The sequence below is a fragment of the Saccopteryx bilineata genome, chromosome 2 (genome assembly GCF_036850765.1).
Source record: "Saccopteryx bilineata isolate mSacBil1 chromosome 2, mSacBil1_pri_phased_curated, whole genome shotgun sequence".
NCBI lineage: Eukaryota > Metazoa > Chordata > Mammalia > Chiroptera > Emballonuridae > Saccopteryx > Saccopteryx bilineata.
Window position 1 is genome coordinate 285309110 of NC_089491.1, and position 26507 is coordinate 285335616.

Sequence of the window (26507 nt, forward strand, 5' to 3'; positions counted from 1 at the left end):
GACCAGACTACATACTAGCACAAAATTTCTGGCAGACCAGTGTGTGGACCGGTGGTTGAAAATCACTGGTGTAGATTACAAAAAGGGGTTGGTTCCAATTTGCTACCTATTGTCAGGAACAAAGTGAGTCACAGCCTTTGAATATTTTGTCCTAATTGCTAGAATATGCTAGAAAATGAGTTGTTGCCTGATGCCTTTAGTACTTTATTTCTGTTTGCATTTAATTCCTTACTTCCAATACTTTTTTTTTCCCATGTGGATGCCAGACCACTTACTAAATTAACAACACCCTGCAATATGTCAGCTCTAAAATCCCCCGAGTGCCTGGTTAGTCTGGTTATCACAGATTAACCATCGTCACATGTGATAGCATTAAAAAGGGCTTGTTCTGGGACATGGTGACAGGCAAGGGGGTATTTTGGGGCAGGTGGAGGGACTCTGGATGCCCTCTGAGTTAGAGCGGCCTTGCCTAAGGTGGTCCCACAGCCTGTCTCTCCATGTGCCTCCCCCTCAAGGACGGTGGGACGCTGTCACCGCTACCATTACTGTTGCCTTTGTTCAGTCTCAAGGGACGAGGTCCAACTTTCAGTGTGAACCCGACCTCTGCTGGTGTCCACCCTTTCCCCCTTAAGTCTGCCCCACCAACTGCGATGGGCTGAAGAAATCAGGTCTCTTGGAAAGCAAAGGGGCACAACCCAATGGGGAATTATTTTGCCTAAGATCCACCTTCCCTCCCCAGTTAGCTTGCTGGGCCACCCCTGCCAGATGCCGCAGGAGCCCCCATCCTACCTGCTGAGCAGTCGGGGCCCTGGTAGCCCTCTTCGCAGAAGCAGAGCCCCTCGTGGCAGAGTCCTCGCCCGCTGCAGGCATTCAGACACTGCTGCTGGCCGCAGTCCTCACCCGCGTAGCCCTCCTGGCACACGCAGGTTCCATTGGCACATCTGCCCTTCCCTGAACAGTCCCCGGGGCACCTCAGCTCGCTGCAGTCCTCGCCCGCGTAGGGCTCTTCACAGACACACTCCCCATCCACGCAGAGCCCCCGCGAGCTGCAGTCCGTGGGGCACCGGAGCTCGGAGCAGTCATCGCCGCTGTATTCACTGTCGCAGATGCACTGGCCGTCAACACACACGCCCCGGCTAGAGCAGCCCAGGGGGCAGAAGGGCTCCGAGCAGTTCTTGCCAAACCAGCCTTCGTTGCAGATGCAGCCACAGGACTCAAGGCTAAAGTTGCCATGGCCACTGCAGTGGGGGATGTAGTCCAGTTGTCCTGGAACAACCAAGGACAAGGTCAAAGGACAGCAGGGTCAGCTCCTGAGACTGGTGCGTGGGGAGGGGTGGGCTGAGACCTCTCCTTACTCTCTAATCAGACATATGCTGCTGAGAGTTCCTCTCAACCTATATAATCAACTTTTAAAATATTTTCCCCAATATGTGTTGTCGGCGCCCAGCACAGTGCTGGGGGCAAGGATGAGTGAGGTCTGGTCCCTTGCGTGTCAGGAGCTCACCTTCAAGGAGTCTCAGCCTGGATTCCCGAGGAGGAGACCTTAGGTGAGAATTCAGGTGACAGGGACTTATCAGAAAGTGCTTCCAGGAAAAACTGGCTGAGAAAAGGGGAGTGTACCAAGCCAGGTACATCGTCAGGGAAGAGAACTTGGGTTCAGTCTTGCAGGAAGCTCTGGTCACAGTGCAGGTCACACCTCACTGGTCAAGGGCTGTCCCTGGGGGGTGTAAATGCCCAGGGTCTTCCATTCTCTCTCTGGGCAGGTCAAGGAGGGTCGCACATCCAGAGGAGAGCCCCTGACAAAGATGCCCAGGTGCTATGGGGACCGAAGGGGATCCGAGGGGATGGAGGCTGGACACCGAGCCTGCTTTGCAGGACAAGGTCGGACTCACTCTACGCCCTCCCCTCCTGCCACCAAACTCACTCTGCTCATTCATCACAACCCAGCTCCAGGGTCACATCAAAGGCTTCTCACAACCCCAGTCTTGGTCACTGTTTGCTGTGATCTTTTCAGGATTCTCCGCATATCTCTGTCCCTGCCCTTATCACACTGTAACTACGGCAGCTAATTTATCTGAATCAAACAAACATATTAAACAAACACAAACCCAGCACCTGCTTGGCATCCTGGTCTGTGCTTGGCCCTGGGGACATGAAGTGCAGTGAGTTATATCCTGTCTAATTCTGTCACTTCAATCGGCCCCCATGGCCTGAAAGGATTCTACACTGACAGGCTTGTAGATTTTTTTCCGGGAGGAAGTCTGCCAGGGAGCCTGGTGGGAGGCTGGGAAAGAGCCACTCAGAAAGCTGCCCAGCTTCCTGGGCAGCAAAAGTCCATGTTCGTGGACACGTATAACTTCCCCGTGTTCCTAGCTCCATGGAAAACCTGGCCTGCCAGCTCTCACTGAGGAACGGGAGACGGGGCAACTGGATTTTCTTTTCCTCTTCAGACACCTTAGTTATGTTTTGGTTAGGGAGAGGAGAAGGAGGTGAGAAGACCCACGAGATAGGTCACTATTCAAAGACCCCTTCATCTCTGTGGGTCTCAGGGTGAACACGTCTGACAGCCCTACGGACACGTGGGCCTTCCAGGCCACCTTCTCCCTTCATCCCTGTGACAGCCTGAGCCTAAGAGAGAAAGGCAAATCGCTCATCTCATTAACGGATGAATGGCATGACCCTAAGGTACCTTGGGGGTGAGAGAAGAGGTGCACGCAGGGAGACCAACACCATTTCTGCTCCATGGGGTCCGTGGTAAGAGCTAGTGCTTATGTGGGGCTTCTAGAGGCCAGGCGCTCCTCTGGACAGGTGCTTTCACGCTTAGTGGCTCCCTGCCCTTCTAGTCTTTTAGCACGTGTCGACAGGGAAAGAAAGGCATGTTTGGGCAACTTGCGTGAGCATTAAGCTAGTAAACAGCAGAGTCCAGATTTGAACTCCGGAAGCCTGGCTCTGAAATCATAGAGACTTCTATCAGAGAGGCACCGACAGTAACACGTGTGACTCGTCAGGGGGCGGGTGAGGCTAGAGGACCCTCTCCTAGACATTCTGCCTTGTGGGTGGGGGGTGCAGAATATGCTCTGTGAATGTGTGTGTATGCATGTGTCTGCATGCATGAGTGTACATGCATGAGTGGGTGTGCGTGCATGCTTGTGTGCTGATGGAGGAGGCAGGGGCCAAACTCTCATCTCGCCAGAGAAGACCGGGACAGGTCCTCAGAGACCTCAATGACTATCCTTCACTCAGACGGGAGAAAGCCTGCGACAGACTGCACACAACTCCTACACTTTCTCGTCCCCCAGGTAACACAGATAGGTATCAACTCAACAGCCTGCAGAAACCGAAGATGAATGAAGACACAGATCGAATTCCCGGTTCGCCGCAGAAGCTGCTGTGCTGAACCAATGTACCACAACCTGACTCATCCCCCCCGAAAATCAGGTTAATGCATTTCAAACAGACTGAGCCGGGGGCGGGGGGGGGGTCCTCCCAAAAAACGAAGGACGAGTTTGGGTCTTAGAGACGTTTTGGCAGAGAGCTACAGACAGGGGTGCCTGCATCCTTCTGCGTGAAAAAGGGCCGTGTGTCCCGCCCCTTCCCCACCCGAGACCCCTGTGGGCCCCGACCCTACCTGTGGCTGCACTTTCTTGGCAGCAGCTGCCGCTGCACTGGTCCCGAAGCACTGACACCTCCCTCTCCAGCATCTCCAGGCGGCTCAGCAGCTCCTGCAGCAGCTGGGCCGAGCCCGCACACGGGCAGGCCTTTTTGGGGAGGTTGATCTTGTGGGTGAAGGTGACCTGGGTGTCCTGGTCAGAGGTCTGGCCCAGGTATTGAGCCAGCGCCTCGTCCTCCTCACTCACCTCCTGCTCGGCCGAGGCCTCCAGCCCCGAGGAGCAGAGGCTGTCCAGGGGCACGTTGATGTTGTACACGTGGTTGAAGACAACCGGTGGCTCTTTGCCGGAGGCGTTGTAGCTGGCAACGCCTCCCTCCTCCTCCTCTGCCGCTGCCGCCTGTCTCTGGACCCCGTCTGCGGAGACCTCCAGCTGGCACTCCAAGGGCGTGAGCATGGCGCCCAGGAGGATCAGGTTGACGCCGAGGAACATCTTCCTCAGAACCACCGTTTCCCCGTCGGCCCCCATCCTCTCTGCGGAGCTCTGGATTCAAGACCAGCCTGCGGCACACGGCGTGGAGTTGTCAGAACCTGCAAGGGACACCGGGACCGAGATTACCTCTGAGACCTGCACTGGGGTGTCACACTGTGGACGGTCCTGCGAAGCCAAAGAAGAGACGGTTGGAGACATTCCAGGGGGAGGTTGGGAAGGGATGGGAACTACCAGGTCATAAAAGCCCAGAGCTTTGTCCTTTAGAGTGGTGGACCCCTGAAATGGACACGGCTCCTGCAGAACAACACTTTGATTTCCCAATGACTGACCTGAAATGCATGAGTCTGGCCCTCATGGTGGCAAGTGGTACCAGCCAAGAGGACCCATGAAGGCAGGAGGCCTGGGGCTCCGTGGAGAGGCTATTTCTCCAAAGGAAACTCGGAGCTGCCTTCCATTTCTGGGTGGGAATTAGGATGAAGGCACTGTGGAGACTCAGGCTCACCCTTGCATGTCCCCAGATAGTTATTATGAGGAGGTCCTCCTTCCAGCCGCTTCACAATAACTTATTTAACTCCTCTAAGCTCATCTCTTCAATTCAAGTTGACTTTAGAATAACCAACCAGGCAGATAATATAGTTCCAGGTAATTATGGTTAATAATCCTCGGGTATGTTTGTGATTATCTGGGACTGTGTGAGCTGAACTTCCTTTTAATCTTCTCATTAGTATAGTTGCAGGGCTCTGTGATCACAGGGGCCCTTCCAGGGTCCTGTTTAAATTGTTCAAATAATAAATTAGCTCCTCTGTTGGTTATCTGGTCACAGAGAGTCACAGAGAACAATACATTTCAGTTTTACAGAAATTATGTTTCTTCCTTGTTCCCCTACATAAAGGAGCAAAGAGGCCTACGAACTTGGGTTTCTACAGGTGGTACCAGAGCCGCTCAGGAGATTGAGGACAAAGAAACGATGAGGTGAGAATGACTAGGAGTCCAAGGACGAGGCAACAAGGGGAACTAACAGGTCCTAAATGTGTATGCACTGCACTGTGCACCTTACATGCTATCTTACCTGGCCCTCAGAACAACCCAGTGATGGAATGTTATTATTCCCATCTTATGATGGAGGAAATTCTGCCTGGGGAGTCAAGATCTGAGTGCAAAGGTTAACTGCTGGACTCTGGCACCAGGCTGCCTGGGTTCAAACCCAGCTCCTTTGCATTGCTTTCTAGCTGTAAGAATATCGTTTAAGGCCCTGGCCGGTTGGCTCAGTGGTAGAGCGTCGGCCTGCCAGGGCACACAGGAGAAGCGCCCATCTGCTTCTCCACCCCTCCCCCTCTCCTTCCTCTCTGTCTCTCTCTTCCCCTCCTGCAGCCAAGGCTCCATTGGAGCAAAGTTGGCCCAGGCGCTGAGGATGGCTCTATGGCCTCTGCCTCAGGCGCTAGAATGGCTCTGGTTGCGGCAGAGCGGGGCCCCAGATGGGCAGAGCATCGCCCCTCGGTGGGCATGGCAGGTGGATCTTGGTTGGGTGCGTGCGGGAATCTGACTGCCTCCCCGTTTCCAACTTCAGAAAAAAAGAGAAAAAAGAAAAAAGAATATCGTTTAACTTCTCTGTGCCTCAGTTAGTTTCTCTATCTATAAGGTGGGGATAATCAGAATCCCTACCTATGGTATGGCAGTGGTGACTGAGTTCAGATCTGTATAAATACTTAGCTAGTACCTGGCACTCAGTACAGTCAGTAAATATGGTCTGTGGACAGGTGGAATAGCTGTCCCGGTTCTCGCCCTGGCCAGATCAGATACGGCCTTGGGACCACTGTCAGGACTTTGGCTCATGCTGCAGATGTAATGGTCACTGTTCACAAATACATCCATGTATCAAATATTCATTATGACCTAGTCCCTGCCCTTGAGAAACTCCTATCTCCTTGTGGAGATGGAAACCCAAGTAAAAATAATGACAATACAATGTGATCATTACCATGACCAACAGGCACTCAGAATGCCCTGGGAGAGCTGGACGTACAAACTGTGCCAGGACAGCAGGTAAATCTGCTCAGAGCAGGCGTGGGTGGGTGGGTGGTGACCATCGTGGCTGCTGGCTCAATGTTTCTGGCCTGGCTTCCTGACATGCGGTAGGATTCTGTTGTCCAGGGCTACATTTTGGGGCCTCTGATGGTTAGGTGAGGCCATACTATTGGCATTGGCCAATGAGTTGTGAGAGGAAGTGATGTGTGTCACTTCCGGGCTAGGACAATCATTGTCAATGGGAGACCCTCCAGAGCTTTCTCCCTCCCATGGTGGAGGGTTCGAGGTGGTGGCTGCCTTCTCATTCTGGGTCCTGGCACTACTATAATAAACAGAGTCCCTGCAGACCCACAGTAGGTGATTATAGTACGTGAAAGAGAAATAATTTTTTGGTTTTTGAAGCACAGATTTTGGTATTGCTTTTTCCCACAGCATAACCTAGTCTACCAGGAGATCCCTTATACAAACCTGGATTTTAATAGATGTCTCTTTTGGCTGAGAAGATAGAAGTTCATCATATACAAAAGAAAATTCACGTGCTAACTCTTGGATATGTGCAAGAACATCAAACATAAAACGCAACATTACGTATCATCATGTACCATAACATGGCTTGTTTAGTGAATGCAAGTATTTGAAAGGCTCTTAAGTGCTAAAGGGACTGGACACATATGTGGGGTATGATTCATCCCATAACAAATACCAACTGCTGATCGGGCATTTACCAGGCACCAAGCTCAGTGTTTATCTTATGTCATTTAATTCATTCCTGACAACAACCTTATGAGAGAGGGAGGAGTGACATTTAGGAGTCAAGATGTTTAGTAAGTGGTGTGGCTTTGGGCAACAGCCTATCAGAAGAGGCATCAGTCAATCGAACTGACTATAAACAACCAGCATGGCTCTGTGGTGACCGCACTATGATGACAGGTCCTCCTTTAATTTCTGTTGTCTGAGATGGGGAAAATGAGCTTCAGGCACAGGCTAAGGAATTTGACTAGGACTGGACGCTAATGAGCTGAGGAGCGGAGACTGAACCCAGGGCAGCTGACCGTACTCTGTACTCAACTGTGGCTTCTCAGCCGGCTTTAATTAGTGGCCACACACCATTCTCACGAAAAGACAAACAAATCAACATGCTCCTCTCCCAGGATCCGATTTAGGACTTCCAGACAGTGATGACTTTTAGCTTTGTGTTTTTTCTACCTGTTCTGTTTACTGCCCCAGAAATTGCTTCCGTCTCTCCTCCTGGAGGCAGGGCTGGTCTGATGGCGCCCAGCCTCCACTGTGTCCTAGGAGTCAAGAGCAATTCTAAACCGGGAAACCTCTATCCTGGAGGAGTCAGGAGGCAGGTTTTATTTATTTTTTATTTTTTTTGTATTCCTCTGAAGCTGGAAATGGGGAGAGACAGTCAGACAGACTCCCCCATGCGCCCGACCGGGATCCACCCGGCATGCCCACCAGGGGGCGACGCTCTGCCCACCAGGGGGCGATGCTCCACCCTCCGGGGCATCGCTTTGTTGCGACCAGAGTCACTCAAGCGCCTGGGGCAGAGGCCAAGGAGCCATCCCCAACGCCCGGGCTATCTTTGCTCCAATGAAGCCTCGGCTTTGGGAGGGGAAGAGAGAGACAGAGAGGAAGGAGAGGGGGAGGGGTGGAGAAGCAGATGGGCGCTTCTCCTGTGTGCCCTGGCCGGGAATTGAACCTGGGACTTCTGCACGCCAGGCCGACGCTCTACCACTGAGCAAACCGGCCAGGGCCAGGAGGCAGGTTTTAAACTTGCCCTTCCCAGCTGAGCCAGCAGGTGTAGAAAACCAGGGCTGACTCCACTTCCATGCGCACCTCTGGTGTGTCCTCTCCAGGCCTAGACAACAGGCACTGCTATTAATCCTAGCACAGCCCTTTCTGCTTCTCTCCTCTGCCTCTGCCTTTGGTTTAGGTTGCTCTTCTACACAGACAGACAGACAGACAGACAGATGGTGGGATGCACGGCAGGAGGGGCTGCATTTTTTCCTGCTTCTGCAGCCTGCTGAAAGCAGAATGAAACTAATGCTTGTGGCCCTGGCTGGTTGGCTCAGTGGTAGAGCATCGGCCCAATATGTCCGGGGTTCGATTCCTGGCCACGGCACATAGGAGAAACACCCATCTGCTTCTCCATCCTTCCCCTTCTCCTTTATCTCTCTCTCTCTCTCTCTCTCTCTCTCTCTTCCCCTCCAGCAGCCAAGGCTCCATTGGAGCAAAGTTGGCCCAGGCACTGAGGACGTCTCCATGACCTCCACCTCAGGTGCTAGAATGGCTCCTATTGCAGTAGAGCAATGCTTCAGATGGGCAGAGCATCACCCCCTGGTGGGCACGCCTGGTGTATCCCAGTTGGGTGCATGCGGGAGTCAGTCCGTCTGTCTCCCCCTGCCCCCACCGCTTCTCACTTTGAAAAAATAAAAAACAAAACAAAAAACAAACAAAAGCTAACGCTTGTGAATGCCTACTCAATAAATATGCCCTTAGTTCTGCTACTAAGCTCACGTCACCTAATAATTATTTCAAAGTGTAGTTTTTTTTTCCTTCTTGTGTCCCTGAAAGCTTCCCTTCCTGGCTTCATCCTCTACCTCCGCCTCCTTTTCCTCTGAGTCGCTGAGAATGCTGACTGTTCAGCCGGTCTCTTTCTGGGGCACTCTTCAGCTAAGCTGCAGGCGAGTTTTTACAACTACCTCTGCGGGAGGGTGGGTCTAATCCCACGGCATACCCAAGGTGCCACATTTGATATGTTTGTCCCCTACAGAAGCATTCCACTGGCTCTGAGACCCATGACCTGGCTTTGGTGTGAGCAATGAGCAGGTGTCTGCCTCTCTAAGCTCAATGCAGAATCTGTCACCAAAGGCAACTTAGGTGGGGACCTCCCCTCCCTTCACTGTCTCTCTCTCTCTCTCTCTCTCTTTCTCTCTCTCTCTCTTTCTCTCTCTCTCTCTCTCTCTCTCTCTTGGATGTGTCACCCGACTGGAGCTAGTAAGACTCCAGGCCTCGAAGCAAGCTGTACCAGTCAGAGATGAAGTGGTGGTGGGAGGAGGGGGAAAGGAGGCAAAGACACAGAAAACGGAGGGGAAAAGATGGCCGAGCGCCAGGCTGGCGAAGAGGAACAGACGAGCGTTCTTTAGGTAGAGTGAGAAAGGATAAGCCTGAGGGACCGATAATATACCCAGGACTCAATGATACACTCAGAATAGAGAGTGGCAAGCTCAAGACGGATCACTATTGACCCCCAAACAAGAGTGCAAGAGACTCGCAGTAACGTGATAGATTGATACCCAAGAAATCCATGCGGGGCCATTGATTGGCTTCCGGCACGCCTGCTTCCTTATCAATAGCATTACTGCGGCCTGCACAGGGCCATCTCTGGCGGATGCCAGGTGGATGGCAGAGTGGTCCTGTGGGCAGGGGTGGTGCTCTGTTACTGTAGGTACAGTCCTGTCCAGGGGGTCACCCCAGCCTGGCTGAAACTCCTGCCCCAGCTAACCTTGTCCATCGTTTATACATGCCCCCCCCCAGCTTTATTCCTTCATATCGAAGACTTTGCTACTGTTAAGAGAAATACATCCTGTGGGCTCTCACCTCTCCACAGCCTGGAGAAGGGAAAGGAGAGCTGGTCTCAAGAAGGTAGGTGTGTGTCTGTCTATTTTTCCTTTTTTTTCCTGGTGTCTGGGAGGGGAAGGAAGGGACGAACACAGGCAGAGGGGCCTCAGGGAAAAAAGGAAGAGAAGAAATGCATGTGTGGGTTGTTGGGCAGGTTGGGGGAGGCGATCTCTTGCAGGGTGGGGGGCAGCGTTCCGCATTCCTAGCTTCTGCCAGCCAGCCGTAGTCCCCACTCTGTCCCTAAGGGCGATTTATAGACCAGAACAGTATCTGTGAAAAAAAATGACTCTCTCTCTCTCTCTTTTTTTTTTAGTTAGTTTAAAAATAGTTCCCTTCCCTGCCGTTGGGATGCTCTGTCACTTGGAGAAAGGGGGGTAATTATGAAAGACGAGGGTGTAATGTGATTACAGCAGCCCCGTTGTGTCAGCCGAGGCAGCCGGGCGGCTGGAGGACGTGAGCCGCTCCCTCCATCAGCACCGGGCCTTTATTGGGCCTGTCAGGTTTCTGAAAAGAACCCGAGGGCAGAAAACTCCCTGCAGACAGGATGGCGCAGCTGGCCCCGAGCTGTCAGGAGGCCTGCAGCGGCGTGGGAGGTGCACTGGCCACTTGGCACTCCTGAATGCCAGTCACTTGGACGTGGCCCGTTGGGACCTGCAGGAAGGGCCTTTGGTGCAGGACCGGGTGGGGCACATTCATTTTTGTCAGCACTAGTGGTCAGCGGAGGGCGTCTGTGGCTTTGTGTCGGTGTGGATTAGAGAAACCACAGTGACTGGGCTGTGGGCTCTGGCCTCTGGTCTTGTCCCCTGGCTCTGTCTTGGCCGCTCTGTGAGGACTCTAACCGACCTGACCTCCCAGAACAATTCCTTCTTCATCTGAAAGATGGGGTCTGGAATACTGATCCAAGGAATAGTAGTCTCACGACTGGACGTGCTCGTGAGGTCACCCAGGTGTGAGTCCCCACTTTATAACACAACCAGCCAGGCTGGGCAACTTGTGCCACTGGGGGCATCTGCTTTTTCTTGGGCAGTCAGCTAAGGTTGATGGTCTGCCTTCCACGGTGCCCCCAAGATTTTGGGTCACCAGAGATCCCATTTAGTTGAGAAATCATCCACTTTTTATAGAACCCAGAGAACTCAACATCTTTAGAGCATCTGAATATATATAACTAAATATAGATATACTCCCATTGAATCCCAAGAACTGTTAGTGGGATTATTCCCATTTTACAGATGAGGCTCAAAGCATGGGGATGATTTATTCATTCAACTACACACAGTAAGTTAGGGCCAAGCTGAAACTTAAGCCGTGTTTCCAGATTCTCAGTTCTGACCTGGATGACAGACTCTCCCTCCAGAAGTGGTTTCGACCCTCTGGAAGTAGGTAGGATATAAATAATGAATTGCTAATTAGTCTCCACCGTCTGGTCAAGAATTCTTCAACAAGTCTGGCTTTTGCCGTCATTAGCATCTGTTTCTCATCTGTATTTCTCGAGCTGGGAGAACAGCATGTCCCCATTTGCTGTTCAATTATTCTTCTTGAAGAGTCATCATATCACTTTTCATCTTTCTCTTCTTTACATTTAATAAAACCACAAAGAACATTCCCTCGTAAGAAAGATTGCCCGTCAGACTGCAGCCCGAATCAATGGTTCCTATCTCCTGCCCGAGACGCTCTTTAGAGCAGATGGCAAAATTGGTTCAGAATATAAAAAGTGGTCTCTGCCCTCATGGGCCTTATAATCTAGTTGAAAAGACTAGGCTCCTACACATCAAACCGAAGATGATAGCAAGGCAATCCATTTTTTATTACTAAACTGAAGATCACTCATTTTAAGTTTAAGAGGAGCTCCTAACAGCGAACAGAGATAAGTGTGAGAGAAGTGACCCAAGAGGCCCCTGAAGAGGCAGTGACCCAGTCCAGATGGAGGGGTGGTGTCAGAAAGGTAGAGTTGGGAGGTGCAGGTAGGGAGAGGGGACAAAGGGCACAGCATAAGTAGAATTCATTGGAGCCTCAAGGCCAAATGCAAAGAAGGGACCATGTTCAGTCTTCACAAAAGCTTAAAATCAATTAAAACTAGAATATGGAAATAGCACTAGCATGCCTAGTGTGTGCCTAGGAGATAAGGGAGGTGGTCCTGTTTTATTTATTTATTTATTTATTTTAATTTTTCTTAAGTGAGAAACAGGGAGGCAGAGAGACAGACTCCATTATCCACCTGACAAGCACCCTGTGGAGTGAAGCTCTGCCCATCTGGACTGTTGCTTTGTTGCTTGGCAACCAAGCTATTTTAGCACCTGAGGTGAGGCCATGGAGCCATCCTCAGTGCCCAGGGCCAACTTGCTCCAACTGAGCCATAGCTGTGGAAGGGGGAGAGAGAATCAGAGAGACAGAGAGAGAGAAGGGAGAGGGGGAAGGGTAGAAAAGCAGATAGTCCATTCTCCTATGTGCCCTAACCAGGAATCAAACCTGTGACATCCACACTCTGGGCTGATGCTCTACTGCTGAGCCAGCCAGCCAGGGCTGAGGTCCTGTATTAATAGTGCTTCTAGGGCTTGATGGACTAGTAGGGTCCAGGAGGACAATTTGAGGCAGTGCCAATTTATAAACGTGGACTCAGAACATCTAATCAATTATAATTGTAAATGTGGAAATTGTTGGCTTGGTTGCTAGGGCATGGAAACTCTTTAGAAATAAACAAATCTTAGCAATAGTCACCTTTAAAAATTATACTCACCCACATACAGAATACCCAATAATTCTTCTGCTCTAAAAATACCTAGTGACAGATTCAAATATCAAATTCATGCTGTTTTCAATTATTATATGACATAACTATACTGGAGTTGATCCTTCTAGCAGGAACAGAATAATTGCTTTCATACTAAATACCCATTAATTTCTTCAGATGGGTCATATATTGGAGGTGACAGCGTATGCACATTCAGCTCCAAAGAAGGTCTAAAGGAGTTTTTTCGTTTACTGTGTAAATGATGTCTTTTAGAGCAGAAAATACCACCACCCTGACCCCAAGACTACACACGGGTGAATTTTATCTCCTAGTGGGTGAAATGATATAATTATTTTCTAACTGAAATTTGAGGACCCTCTGAGAGTACTGGTGGATAGAGCACATCTTGCTTAATTAAATTCAGTTGCACTTTGATTGCATGCCAGGAACTGGGCTAGGTTACATGGAGATGTCAGGGGCGAGCAAGAGAAATCTCAGGCAACTCCCTGTGTCACCTGGAAGGAGGTATTCACGAAATGAGAATACACAGCAGACAGTGATGAGTTCCATATTGGAGGTATGGGGGAATTCTGGGAGCCCAGCAGAAGGAAGCATTTCAACCGGAAGACTCTTTAGAGAAAGCTCAGTGGAAAAAGGGGTCCTCGCTTTGGGTCTTGAAGAATTAGGAAGCTTGTGAAGGGAGGAGGTAGGGGCAAAGGCAGTTGGGGAGAGTGAGGAGTAGACAAAGAGGAAAATCGGGCTAGAGGAAGGGCACAGACGGTTCCTGGGTGGTGGGTCCTGGGAGTGTTTGTGCATGCTCAGAGATAAAAGGTACCATGCTGTCAGAGAGCCCTGACTGGTGGCATTTTTAGAAACATGCCCTGGAGTCCAGGGGCGTGTTGAGTCCCCAGTGTTCTTTAAGCACAGTATGGCATCATGATTAAGAAGTCCTTTGCCATCTGTGGTTGCTCTTGGCCCCAAAGATGAATTCTAATCTGAAAAATGTAAAAGTTTGTTTTGCTTGTCATTTATCTTACTTTGCAGTGATGTAGTCGCTAAGGCCCACATTAGTCTTCCTCATGACTTCAGAGAGTGATTTTTCCAGGGTACATAATTCCTTACAGTCCTTCTCTCCCCCTCTCTGTCTTGACGAAAATGCATTTTGCTCTCCATTAAGTTATACAGCGTCATCTTTGTTCATTACTGTTTAAAGGGGGCTCCCGTGAAATTCAAATGTGGTTTTATTAACTGCCGAATCCAGGAGATGTATTGTAAAATACTGGGCGTTTAACTGTTTTCAATCTGAATAAAGACAAGAATTGACTATTTAGCTATAAGCAGCTGCCTCTCTGACAAGTTAAGAATGCAGGCTCTGAGCGCGGCTGGTCACTGAGGCTTTGGTAAGCCCAGCACGCTCTGAGGGTTCCCAAAGTCTGGGTGTGGTTTGTATAGGGCACAAAACAGCCCACGGGAGGACGCAAAATGTCTCAAGTGGGCTGGGGTTGACATCTGAAAACCTTGCACGTGGTGGCCTGGTCCCTCCAGTGGGGGTCCTCATCCAGCCTCCATGTGCACTACTCTGGCTCGACTCCCCTCCCTGCGTGCACATTTCTGGGGTTCTCCCCTCTGCCCTTCTCCTCCCCAGTCTCTCCCAGAGGCTCTCTCATCCTGGAGCTTCCCTCTAACAAGGCAGAGGCCCATCTGGGGAGCCATAGCTCCAGCTTGCCCAGTGGAGTTCTGTCTTCCCCCCTAGGTGGCCCCCCATGGCTGGCTATGTGTCCCTGAATGGAAGGGCATTGCTTCTCTCAGGGTGACCTTCTCTGCCAATGGCCCTCACGTCTTTGGGGGTGTAGGGAAGATGGGAAGAGCTCAGATGGTCTGGGTTCAGTGTGCTCACTGATTGACCGTGACCATCAGCGCTCGCCCCTGCAGGAACACTGAGGACTGAGCTTCCTGGGAAGGGTTGTTAACTAGGCATTTCTCCTGTCCCCAATCCTGCTTAAAACTCACCTGTCCTCTGGGCTTCGTTCCCTGATCAGCCAAATACCAGAGTAACACAAGATACAGTATTGGCAATAAATTAACACTTTCGGAAAACCTATTTGGAAACAGGTTGGCCTCAAACCATAAATAACAGTGACATTTTCATTTTAACAACAGCCCTCAACTAACCTAACAGTGGACATGGTTCAGCGTGATTTCACGCTGCAGCGGAGAAAATTCATTGCCTGTAAAAGGATGCAACGTTTCCCCAAATTGATCCTCCTGCCTTTCCCCTATGGAAAAGCATTGAAAAAGAGGCGGAGTGACAGAAATCCTCACGTTTGCAGATTTACCATTTTCAGGAGGCTTTCCTAAACATAATCTCGGTTGAGCCTTCTACGGATTTTGTAAAGCATGGAAGGCAGGTATACTGTCCCACTCTACAGAGGAGTAAACTGAGGCTCATTTGTGTGAATAACAAGCCATAAAGGGAAAGGGGCTCGGAGTGGGGGTTGAAGAGAGTATAGAAGGAATAAATGTTAACAGAGGGAAACTTGACTCGGGGTGGGGAACACACACTACAATATACAGATGATGTATTATAGAATTGTATACCTGAAATTTATATAATTCTAGTAACCAATGTCACCCCAATAAATTCAATTAAAAATTATATATATATAACAAGCCATAAAGTATCAGCCCTCTACTATCTTCACCTCTTTGGCCACTTATAGGTGCTCCTACAAGCAGCAGCCCCGGGTGGGGGAGAGGGGCTCACCACCCTTGACTCTGAGCTGCAGGGCAAGAGGTGGGGTAAGGTCTGGCAGCCAAGGGGAGGAGAGTAATGGAGGATCCCCAGCTGGCCTGGGCAGAGGAAACCTTTATCGTCTCTCCTCTCTCTGTGGATTCACTTACAGCTCTCCCACTTGAAGCTGGAGGAAGACACCCTGAGGCCCCAGGTTTCTTTAGAATCCTTTCTTAGGAGTGTGTAAGAGGAAAACATATCCCTTTGACCCTAGTTTGTAAGCAGAGAGGTTCCTGCAGGGGGGGAACTCATTGTAAAAGCTTCCTCTGCTGAGAAGATGCCCTCTGAGGATTGTTCATGCCTTCTCTATCAGGGGCTGTGCTGGGAGGCAATGATGAGGGAGGCAGCACGTTCTTCCACGTGCTGAAATATTCTGCTTCCATTCCTCCAGACGCACAAATGTGTCCAGCACGATTCAAATGTTTGATCTGCAAGCCGGGTATTAACAACGCAGAGGAATCGCATTTTTCCAAAATAGCAAAATTCCTGGGCTTTTCCTACAAGACTGAAGGTGTGGGACTGGTGGCGGGTAGTTTGTCCAAACCAGCTGCATTTAATTAGGAAGGAAAATCCCTGCCACCTTTAGCGAGGCAGGTTGGATACAACCACACAGCCCAAGGTGGTCTATGCACAGCAACACGTGGGAAGGTTAGGAAGGGCTTTCTCTGATGGACGCATGCGCATCCAGACACACATCGGGCACTCTGCTGAAGGCTCTGCACGTTAACGCACTAAATCCTCAGGACCGCCACACAGGCTACTGTGATCCTTCCCCTTTGACAGACGAAGAAATGGAGCCACAGAGAGGTTAAGTGACTTGTCTAAAATCACAAAGCCTTTCAGTGAGCCAGCAGCCTGGCTCCAAAGTCTTTTTTTGAATATCCAGGGACATCTTCAATAGGTTTGGAACCTTTATATGCAAGGGAATTTATGACAGTTTCCTCTGACCTCAGACAGAACTTGTTACTACACTTATCACAGAAGTGATCTACAGAGGGGCTCTCCCCTCTCCACTGTCCCACCAGGGGAGGGTCCCTAGAGGGCAGTGGTCCCAGCCCGCCTGACTGACACAGGTGTCTGTGTGGTCACACAGTCTGGCCTTCCCTGCTTCCACACCTTCTGAAATTTCCCTCTCTGCAGTGTTACGCAGGAGGATTGCTGCAGGGAGTGTGGGCTGTGACTCCGAGGGGGCTGGGGACACGCTGTCCTGCTAGCTATCAGCATACTCTATTGTTAGGGTAATGAATGCCCTGATGGCCCCCCACCCCACCCCAAGGCCCTTTTCTTTTGATTACTGCTGCTGTCATTCTTTCTCACTCTTGACCTTGGTGCCTGTCAGACCATTCACACCCCCTAATTGTCTTCACCTGCAGCACTTCCACCTTCACTGAAAAGCTGGTTTCTCTGATTATTTAGGCTCTGTCAGTCTCTCACGGATTTACTTGATTCTTCTCAGGAAGGAAGGGTGATCAGTGGCATTCTTTGCCCTTGGACTTGATGGAGGTTATTGACTGTGAGCTGCTCACAGATGGGTCCCTCCAGGAGCCACCTTGGGAGATTTTGGTGGGCCGGGCACCTGCCTTGAACGCACAACATCTCCCTGAGTTTCCTGTCACTTCCATTTCCTGGTTTCATGAGCTTCAGCAAGTCAAGGGACCGCTCTGAGTCTCAGTGCCCTCATCTGTAAAGTGGGGATTATTTAGCGTGAGAATCAAGCCCCTGCAAAAAGGCTATATAAGCTATGAAGCAGCACACGCTCGATGGGAAGGTGTCAGCATATTAACACGAAGAATAAAGCAGCACGTGGTCTCCATCTCTGCGTGGCTCTGAGCTCCGTCCTGGGACACCTTCCCTCCGCCTCAGAATTTAGAGGAGCAAAGCAGGATGGTGTGTCACTGCTGGGCACTCAACTGGCAATTATTGAGTTCTGCAGAAATGAGGGTGCTCAGGTGGCAATGGGTGACAACTCCACAGTGGCATTTGTGGTGTGTCTTCTGACTCACAGGATAGCAAACGACTGTTGTTCCATGTAGGCAATCAATAATAATGCTCAGGGAACAGTCCACCCTCCAGAGCAGGTTGATTAGAATGTACACAGAAAATCACGAGGCTGCCTCAATTATTTCTCTGGTTGTTTTTGAGTCTGTGTTTGCCCCTTAAAACTGGATTCCAAGAAACCAGAGGGGTTCCAGAGGTCACAGCTGTTCACCTATAGCAGCTGGACCTGAGGCTGAGGTGGCCAGCTGCAGGGTCTCAGGCCAAGGTGAGGCCGTCCCAAGCTGGACTGGAGCACGATGCTGGGCAGACTGAGTGGATAATGTGGAGTGGGCAGGGCGCAGCTGAGTCACCCAAGTCCCAGAGCTGGAGTAAAGCCTCTGGGGTCAGAAGCGAAAGGGGAGGAGACACAGCAATAGAACCGGGAAGCCCATCCCCTGTGTCCCGGGGTCCAGGGGCTTGTGCCTCTGCAGTTAGGACACCCATACCAATGGCCTAAAGCTAAACCAATATGTCCATATTTTTAAAAAAATGTTTTCTTTAAGAAAAACAATATTCATTATAAGCTAACATACAGAGAGGTTATATATTTAATACCCCCACACTAATGACTTTGGTGGGTTTTTCCCCCGGTGTTATTTACATAGTTGAGAGTGCACACTATTTAGAATAGATACTTTAAATCCACACGTTCCCTGGGTTTGCTGTCTTTGGGGAAGCACCACCCAGTGGCACAGCCCCACTTGGGCAGGCCTGGGTGCAGGTCAATGGGAAAGGCAGGGGCGGGGCCAGCCACGCAGGGGAGCTGGGCAAATCCCAACAAGGGCGCGGCTCCTGTGTTTTTCCCTCTGCCCTTGGCACCGTGCACACTCCTCTGTCTGTTGGGAGCCTGGGCAAGCACTGGCAGGGTGACTGGCTTCTCCCGCACAGTCCTCCTCAGTCACTCATGTGCAGAAATGTGTCTGGACGTGTAGCTGTTGTGGGAGACACTGCGTTTCATTCTGATCAGAATCATGAACGAGTCTGTTAGGGAAAGCCCTGCGGGAGAGAAGGGTCTGCTCCCCTCTTGACGCTGATTTCTAAGCAGTTCAGCCCTCAGGCAGGTGCACCTGAACCCGGGTGAATTGTCTGCAGCGGTGGGAGAGGCTGGAGCAGGAGACAGAGCCAACATGATGGACGGGGAAGGGGAGCCGCTGGTTCCTGCGTGCCGCCCTGCACAGCGCGGGTCCATCAGAGGGAGTAAGAGGGGCCCGTGGCCGAGTCTGAGTGGAAGACAGGCTGATGGCTAAGATGGGCGGGGGTGGGGGGTTCTCAGAAAGAGCTTCGGGGACTTGGAGACCATGAATTGAATATTGATTCAAAGATGCTGGAGGGTGACTCAGACCCGAGTGCTCTAGGAGAGTTGCTATTACTAGAGTCCCTGCGGAGGTGGGTTGGGAGCGGATGGATTCTCACCCCCTAGAGAGAATCTGAGACTAATTCTTCCCCCAGGCACTACACGCACCTTGGGCTCGGGTTTGTAGATGTGACTAGGGCCTCCATCGAGCCATTTTTTAAGCTCTTGAATTAAGACACTTGAGGTGGGAGATAAGCTGGGCACATCGGCATGCTTCTCGGAACTCACACAGGCCTGGAGTAGAGTCTGCCAGGCACTAGCTCTGTGACCAGTACCTCTGAGCCTCTGTTTCCTCATCTGTAAGAGGAAATAATAATATATGGATCCCTCAGAGTTGTTTGAAGTATTTGCTATGTAACATGTATTAAGCACTTAACGCAGGGCCTAGCACAAAGTAAGAGCTCTAAAAACTGTGTTAGCCGGACTGGGAGTGTTTCCCGGGGTGCTGGGTGAGGCTCTGAGCTGTTTTGGTGTAAGTGTCCAGAGTAACTTGGGAGCATGCAGTAGAACTGGTTGTGACTCAAACCTGTGACATTTATTCCCAAAGCAGTGTCCTGATTAGCTATAAAAAAGGCCTTCAGACATTAAACTAAAAAGCTTTTGTACAGCAAAAGAAATCACCAATAAAAAAAGAAGGCAACCAACTAAATAGGGGAAGGTATTTGCAAACAACAGCTCTGACAAGGGGTTAATATGCAAAATATATAAAGAAGTCATACAACTTAACACCAAACAAACAGTCCAATAAAAAAATGGTCAGAGGACCTGAACAGACACTTTTCCTAAGAAGACATACAGATGGCCAACAGATATATAAAAAGATGTTCAATTTCAGTAGCTATTAGAGAAATACAAATCAAAACTACAACGAGATACCATCTGACAGCTATTAGAATGCTGTTATCAACAAGACAAGTCATAAGAAGAGTTGGAGGGGTTGTAGAGAAAACAGGAATCCTCATTCACTGCTGGTGGGAATATAGACTGGTATAGCCATTATGGAAGACAGTATGGTGATTCCTCAAAAAATTAAGAATAGAGTTACCATATGACCCAGCAACCCCTCTTCTGGGTATCCACCTGAAAATTTTGAAAACATTTATTCACAGATATACACACACACACACACACACACACACACACACACACACACACACCCCTATGTTCATTGCAACACTACTCATGGTGGCTAAGACGTAGAAACAACCAAAGTGTCCTTCATTAGATGATTTTGATAAAGAAGATGTGGTATGTATATATACAATGGAGTACTACTCAGCCATGAGAAAAGATGAAATACTGCCATTTGCAACAACATGGATCTTGAGAGCATCATGCTAAGCGAAGTAAGCCAGAGAAAAAAAAGTCAAGAACCATATGATTTCACTCATATGTGGGATATAAAACTGAAAGCAATGAGTGAATAAACAAGAAAAACAAAAACCCATGGACAAAAATAGCAGTATGGTGGTTACCAGAGAGAAGGGGGGTAGAGTGGTTGTGAATCAAACCTGTGACATTTATTCCCAAAGCAGTACCTTGATTAGCTAAAAAAAAAAGGGCCTTCAGACATTAAACTAAAAAGCTTTTGTACAGCAAAAGAAACCATCAATAAAACAAGAAGGCAACCAACTAAGTAGGGGAAGGTATTTGTAAACAGCAGCTCTGACAAGGGGTTAATAATGCAAAATATATAAAGAAGTCATACAACTTAACACCAAACAAACAGTCCAATTAAAAAATGGTCAGAAGACCTGAACAGACACTTTTCCTAAGACGACATACAGATGGCCAACAGATATATAAAAAGATGTTCGATTTCAGTAGCTATTAGGGAAATACAAATCAAAACTACAGTGAGATACCACCTGACAGCTGTTAGAATGTCAAATACACGGTGACGGAAAGAGATTTCACTGTGGGTGGTGGGCAAACAATGCAGTATACAAACGACGTAGCATAGAACTCTATGCTGGAAACCTATATAATTTTATTAACCAATGTCACTCCAACAAATTTATTATTATTTTTTTTCAAAGGGCCTCTGGTGGAAAGACAGAGCAGGGTGAACAGCAGCTGGAAGAAATGGGTAAGTTTGGATCCTTTCTCCCTACATATCACCCACTGTTGTTAAATTCGAATTGCAGATTAGCCTTTTCCCAGCCTCTCCTGGGAACTCAGAGCCCTCTTCCCGGGGCTGGGGGTGGGGGGCTGGGACTCCCCGGCAGTGTGGGGTCCGGCAGCTGCTGGAATGCAGGAAGCTGCAGCTTCCATGGCAGCTAGGGCCTTGATCTGAGGGGCCGGGTTACGACCACCCCTGGGGGCCATGGCCTCTGCCACCAGGAAGACAAGCATAATTCAAACCGTGGCTCCCCACCATGCTGTTGTGGAGTCTTAAAATCAACCTGGCGGCCCCTGTGACCCCAGAGAGAGCTGCCCTGGGAGCCTGCTGAGGTCACTGAGGCTCAGCTCCCAGAAAGTACAGCAGTTGGATTTTTCTCATTTAATTACCTGGCCGGGAGAAGTCTTTGGAGGTGGGAGTTCGCTAAGCAGTTGGAGAAGAAAGTTTTCCAAGCTTGAAGGGATGTGCTGAAGGAGGAAGCGGACCTCCGTGGATAAAGTGAGTAACACGGGTCCAATGTGCCTTTGCGGGGAGGCTTCCTGTCCCTGGGTCCCTGGAGGTCATTTGTCCCTCCTGCCTTCTACTGCCAGGACCCAGGAGCCCCAGGAAGCCGAGGGCAGTGCTCAGCTGCTGTCTGCTTGGCCTCTGCACTTGCATGACTGGCATAGATGGATTGACAGGCCCTTTCCTGTGAGGTCAGGACAGGCTACCCAGTTTCCACGGGCAGAGCTGAAACGTTACAGCATTGACCTGACTCACCTCTGATCTCCCTTAGATACAAATCATACGGCCTCATTTATGCCAGAACATTCTGACTCAAAGAAGTCTGTCTCATCATGGATAACTTAGGGAAAGGGCTGTTCAAACACTTTTTCCTCTGCGAGTAGTAAAAATATTTTAAAATACATTTTACTTTATACCTCAATATGTAAAGTATGAATTATAATTGAAACTAAATTTCATAAAACAGTACTTACTACTTTGAATGCCTTCTAATCCAATCTATTGTAGTTTCTCCTGTTCTCCTTCATTAAGAAAATGTCTAGGCTGTAACCTACTAAACTGCTTTCACATCCACTGATAAAGCATGTCACAACCCACAATCTGGAACTTGAGGGAAGTGAAGCCCAATGGAAGTAGAATGCAAGTCAGCCACGTAGGTAGCCCGAAATTTCCTGGCAGCCACAGTAAATGGGTACAAATAAACAGGTGCAATTCATCTCAGTCATACATGTGATATAGCAGACATGTTATCACTTCAACATGTCATTGCTATTGAAATGATCAGTAAGCTATTTTACTCTTTTTATACTAAGTTTTAAAATTCAGTGTGTGTTTCTGGCTCATAGCACATTTCCATTTGAACTAGCCACATTTCAAGGGCTCAGTCGTTACACGGGGGTGGTGACCCCTTCCCAGGCACCTCTGCCCCAACACCAAGAAATGCTTCCTAGCAGAATGGCCTTGGGGTTGGTCTCTGGATTTATTATTAGGAGTCCTCTCATTTGCGCAGCTTTGGGGAATAGTCGCAGGGAATGTTAAAGGAAATACCATGTAACCTTTTGAATAAACCTTAGGACATATATATTAGCTGAATCCAATAAACGATTATTGAGAATGTACTGTGTATCAGCAGTAAACCAGTGTCTCCACATCTAAGGGATTTGGGGGGACAGAAAAGCTAATTCGAGTGTGGATTGCTTCCCTTTGTCCCTCATGGGGTTTCTTCACTTTTTCCATACTGGGGACTTCCCTTTCCCTGTCTTTAGATAAAATTTATGCATATCTGTCATGTAGAGAAGAGGGCCCAGCGAACCATCACTACTTAAAAGGAAATTATTACTGCAATAATGGGTTCTTTCATATTTTGGAGTGAAAAAATAGTGTCATTTTCTATGAGGTGAAGGAAAAATTTTGTCTTAGTGCCAATTCAAGTATTTTGGGGTCTCTCTGGAGCCCAATGTGGGCATCCTTGTTTTGCATGTATTCTATGGACTGGGGCAATACCTGATCTCATCATCTGCTTTTTCTCATAAGAGAACCTATTCCAGGAATCGGATCGTTCACTGCTCCCCACTGGCCAGGGAGCGGCCTGCGTTTTGCATAATCACCCCTGTGACATTTTGCATCAGGCATCCACCAAATTGCCTTTTCATCTACCAAGGGGATGTTTAGGAAGGAATAAATCAATTGGGGAAAAACTCAGAATTGGAACCTTTTCCTTGTAAGTTTCTTTATATTAATTTGTTGTTTAATTTTTTAGCTTTATTTATTTATTTTTTTTGTTAATCTTTTTTTAAAAATTTATTAATTTTTAGAGGAGGGAGCGAGGGAGAAAGAGAGAAAGGGAGAGAAAGAAAGGGAAAGGGGTAGAGAGAGGGAGAGGGGAAAGGGGGAGCAGGGGAGAGAGAGAGAGAGAGAGAAACATCAATTTGTTGTTTCACTTATTTATACATTCATTGGTTGATTCTTGTTTGTGCTCCACCCAGGGATTGAACCCATATTTAAATTTTTTAAGGGTTTGTGTCTCATCTCTGCAGAGCTGAAAAACAACAGGCATTTTCTCCTCCATTTACTTAACAGTATCGTCCAGTATCTACCACGTGCAGAGTGCCATGTTTGGTCTTGAGCCTGAAATAAAACAGATGAGAGATGCCAGTCTCTGCTCTATGGAAGCTTAAATTCTAACTAAGGGGGCGCCATGGGCAACATCTTCCTTTCTCTTCTCTTTCTTCCATGGGGGTTAAACTAGTCTTAATTTTTAAAAAGATTAAATTGGTGTGGACATCTTCTACCCAAGTGGCCAGAAGAGCTTCCCCAGACAATGCCCTTTTCCCTGGTACTGGGGCCAGGCGTCGGGCCGAGCAGGGAAGAACCAGTTCCTCCTGACACAATCGTAGAGGGGAGCGAAGCCATGGTGGCGGTCTTCCGGTTCCTACAGGCCAGGGTCAAAAGCTGGGGGAACCTAAGCTCGCCCCTGTGAAAGGTGATTACTTCCAGGGAACCCAGGAAAAAGCTCTGCCAGCCTTCAGCCCTCACTGGGGACCCACATTCCTCTTGTTTTAGGACCATAAACTATCTCTCTCTCTGCAGGTTACTGATGGAGGTAAGAACACCTACACTTTCTGTCAAAGCTTGAGACACTGTTGCCCCAACTGGCAAGATACAGGGAGAAATGTGGGTGAGCCTCTTCTCTGGTGGGGGGGGGAAGGAGAGGGGCTGGGTGGCTGACTGGGAGTCTTGCCATGGGGGCTGCACGTCCCTGGATGGAGGAGGCAATCATAGGAACACCGTGTAGGAGAGGCTGGTCTGGAAGGGGTCCTTTAAGTTAGCAGCGACTTCCACACTTGAGGTCTGTCTGGTCCTATAGTACAGGACTCGGAGTATGTACACTGTGTTCCCCAGCGCTTGGTCTGGTGACAGCCCATGGTCAAGGCCAGCGCAGAGATAGAGTGACCTGGCTGGTCCCATTTTCTGGGATTGCAGAAGAAGGGGGCAGAATACCTGTGGTTATAAGTAGAAGCAGGGGCCCTGCTCCTAGGAAGGCAGAGGGAGATCCTAGGCTCGAGAAGGAGGAAGCCACACTTCCCCCAATAGCAAGAGTTTCCCTAAGGATGGAGCAGAGAGGCACCTGACCACCCAGCTCCATTTTCCCTGCCCTCCTTTCTCTAGCCTTCTCTGGATGTCTTCTTTTCTCATTCCCTGCTTTCTTTTCTACCCTCCTTCCTTCCTTCCCTCCCTCCTTTCATTTCCTTTCCTTTTCCTCCTTGGTCATTCTTCTCTTTCCCTCCCTCTCTCAGTCCTTCCGTTCTTTTAGGACTCATTCCTCTCACTGAGCATTTGCTGTTATTTTGGGTTCCATGGGGTTATATTATGAGCGTAGGGGCCTCTGCTCCTCATATGATTGCAACCTAACTGCGCTGAAACTGCCACACTCCACCCTATATCCACTCTCCGTTTCTCTCTTGGTGGCAAACACATAATACAATTTGGGACAACAGAGCATCCAAGTGAGAGACTACATTTTGCAGTCCTTCTTGCTGTGAGTGGCCAGGTAATCAAGATGGGGCCAATGAGATATAAGCAGTGTTGTATGGGACTCTGGGCAAGTCACATGTAAGAAACTGACCAACTGAGTTGCAGACCTTTTGCCTTCCCCCTCCCTCCCTCCTGCTACTGGAGCGTGGGCCTGACTATGAGACCAGGAGCTGTCTTGGACCATACAGGAACTTGAGGATGAAAACCACATGGTAGGAAGGGTGGAGAGAAGTTGGGAGGTGTCCAGGTTTGTGGTGACACTGTGCTTACCAATCCAGCCCTGGACTGGATGTCTCTGGACTCCTTATTCATGAGAGAGAAATAAATGTCTATGTTGCGTCGGCCATTGTTATTTCCAGTCTGCTACTACAACTGAACTCAGTCCCAAGAGATTCACTTCCCATGCACCACTTTTCCTTCCTGGGTCATTGACTCTTCTGTCTTCACTATCAGGTAGGACACGGACGCTTGGAGAGGCAGCGTGTGGCACACTTGACAGACCTCAAGTGTGGAAGTCGCTGCTAACTTAAAGGACCCCTTCCAGACCAGCCTCTCCTACACGGTGTTCCTATGATTGCCTGGTCACTCTCAGGTTGGGTGGCTCAACATAAGCCACAGGACCGCTCGGCTTTCCGTCCAACAAACTCTTTGTAGGCACAGTGTGAGACTTGGGGGACTTCGGAGCTGTAGCAGCTGAAGGTTTGAGTCCCTTGTACCCACAGCAGAGTCTTCTACAGAAGTGTCATATGGGGAAGCAAAGGCAATCCACCTGACGCTGTCACTGTCTTGGAGCTGGGATAAGGCAACAATTTATGCGGCGCCTTCAGACAGACAGCAAGTGCAAGAGGGCTCCGTCAAGCTGAGTTTGCCAGTTGTGTACATTCACAGAGTAATTTACAGTTCCCTTGGAAACATGAAATAGTTTGGGTCTAAATTTAAAGTATTCCTTCTGAGCTGTTGCCATAAGCTCAAAGCATATTCAGAGTGAAGGAACAGAATGAAGAGATATGGGATGATCCACCATCGATCTAGGCACCACGCCCACCCATCAGGCCACAGAGACAAGAGACGCTCCTGCAGGAAGTCAGCCATCCCCCGCCTCATCCTGGTCCTCCCAGTCCCGGGACACAGGGCAGGGGGACCACTTCTCTGCTCTTGGAACTCCGGTCCTAGCACTTTGCTTTTGGTTTTATTCCTTTGCCTTTTCAGTTATGCAAGGCCCCCTGACATCTGCCATCTGTTTTCTGTTAAATTTTCTTGCAAAGCATCTCAGTGTGTGGTCCCAGAGAACCAGCACGTGACACTCTCAGGATGCAGCCAGACTGCATTTTCCAGCTTCATCTGCATGTGGGTTTCCCAGGAAGCTTCTGGCATTCTGGGAGGGAAGCATGGCACACCCCTTTCCAAAGAGCAGGTGCGAGATAGAGTGCTGAAAGAGCCATGAGACTACAGATGAACCCTGCCTGTTATGATGACAACACATGGAGTATCGACAGTCTCTGGGAATACTGTTCCTTCTCTGAGCTGAATGCTTAGCATCTCTTGCCTGGATTGGAATATGAATCCTCCACTTGGTCTATCTCTGCTTCCCGTGTCTCTGTACTATCATGGAGGTGACCTGGCTCAGACCACGCTCCATCTCTCCTTGCATCTTAGCTACTTACTGACATCCCCTGCTGTCCTGT

At 49.3% G+C, this 26507-nt stretch overlaps 1 protein-coding gene across 2 annotated transcripts in view; it reads right to left on the reverse strand.

Annotated features, from left to right (window-relative positions):
• The window catches only part of TNR (tenascin R), a 360938-nt gene that overhangs the window by 70783 nt on the left and 263648 nt on the right, over nt 1-26507 (reverse strand). Inside the window, exons 3-4 of one of the 2 annotated variants that reach the window (XM_066261204.1) lie at nt 3629-4198; nt 790-1266 (exon numbers count right to left, since the gene is read on the reverse strand). In XM_066261204.1, the coding sequence (XP_066117301.1) occupies nt 790-1266; nt 3629-4136 (985 nt within the window). In that variant the 5' untranslated portion in view covers nt 4137-4198. Of the gene's footprint in view, nt 1-789; nt 1267-3628; nt 4199-26507 lie in introns of those variants that run through there. The other variant, XM_066261205.1, reaches the window with a different exon arrangement.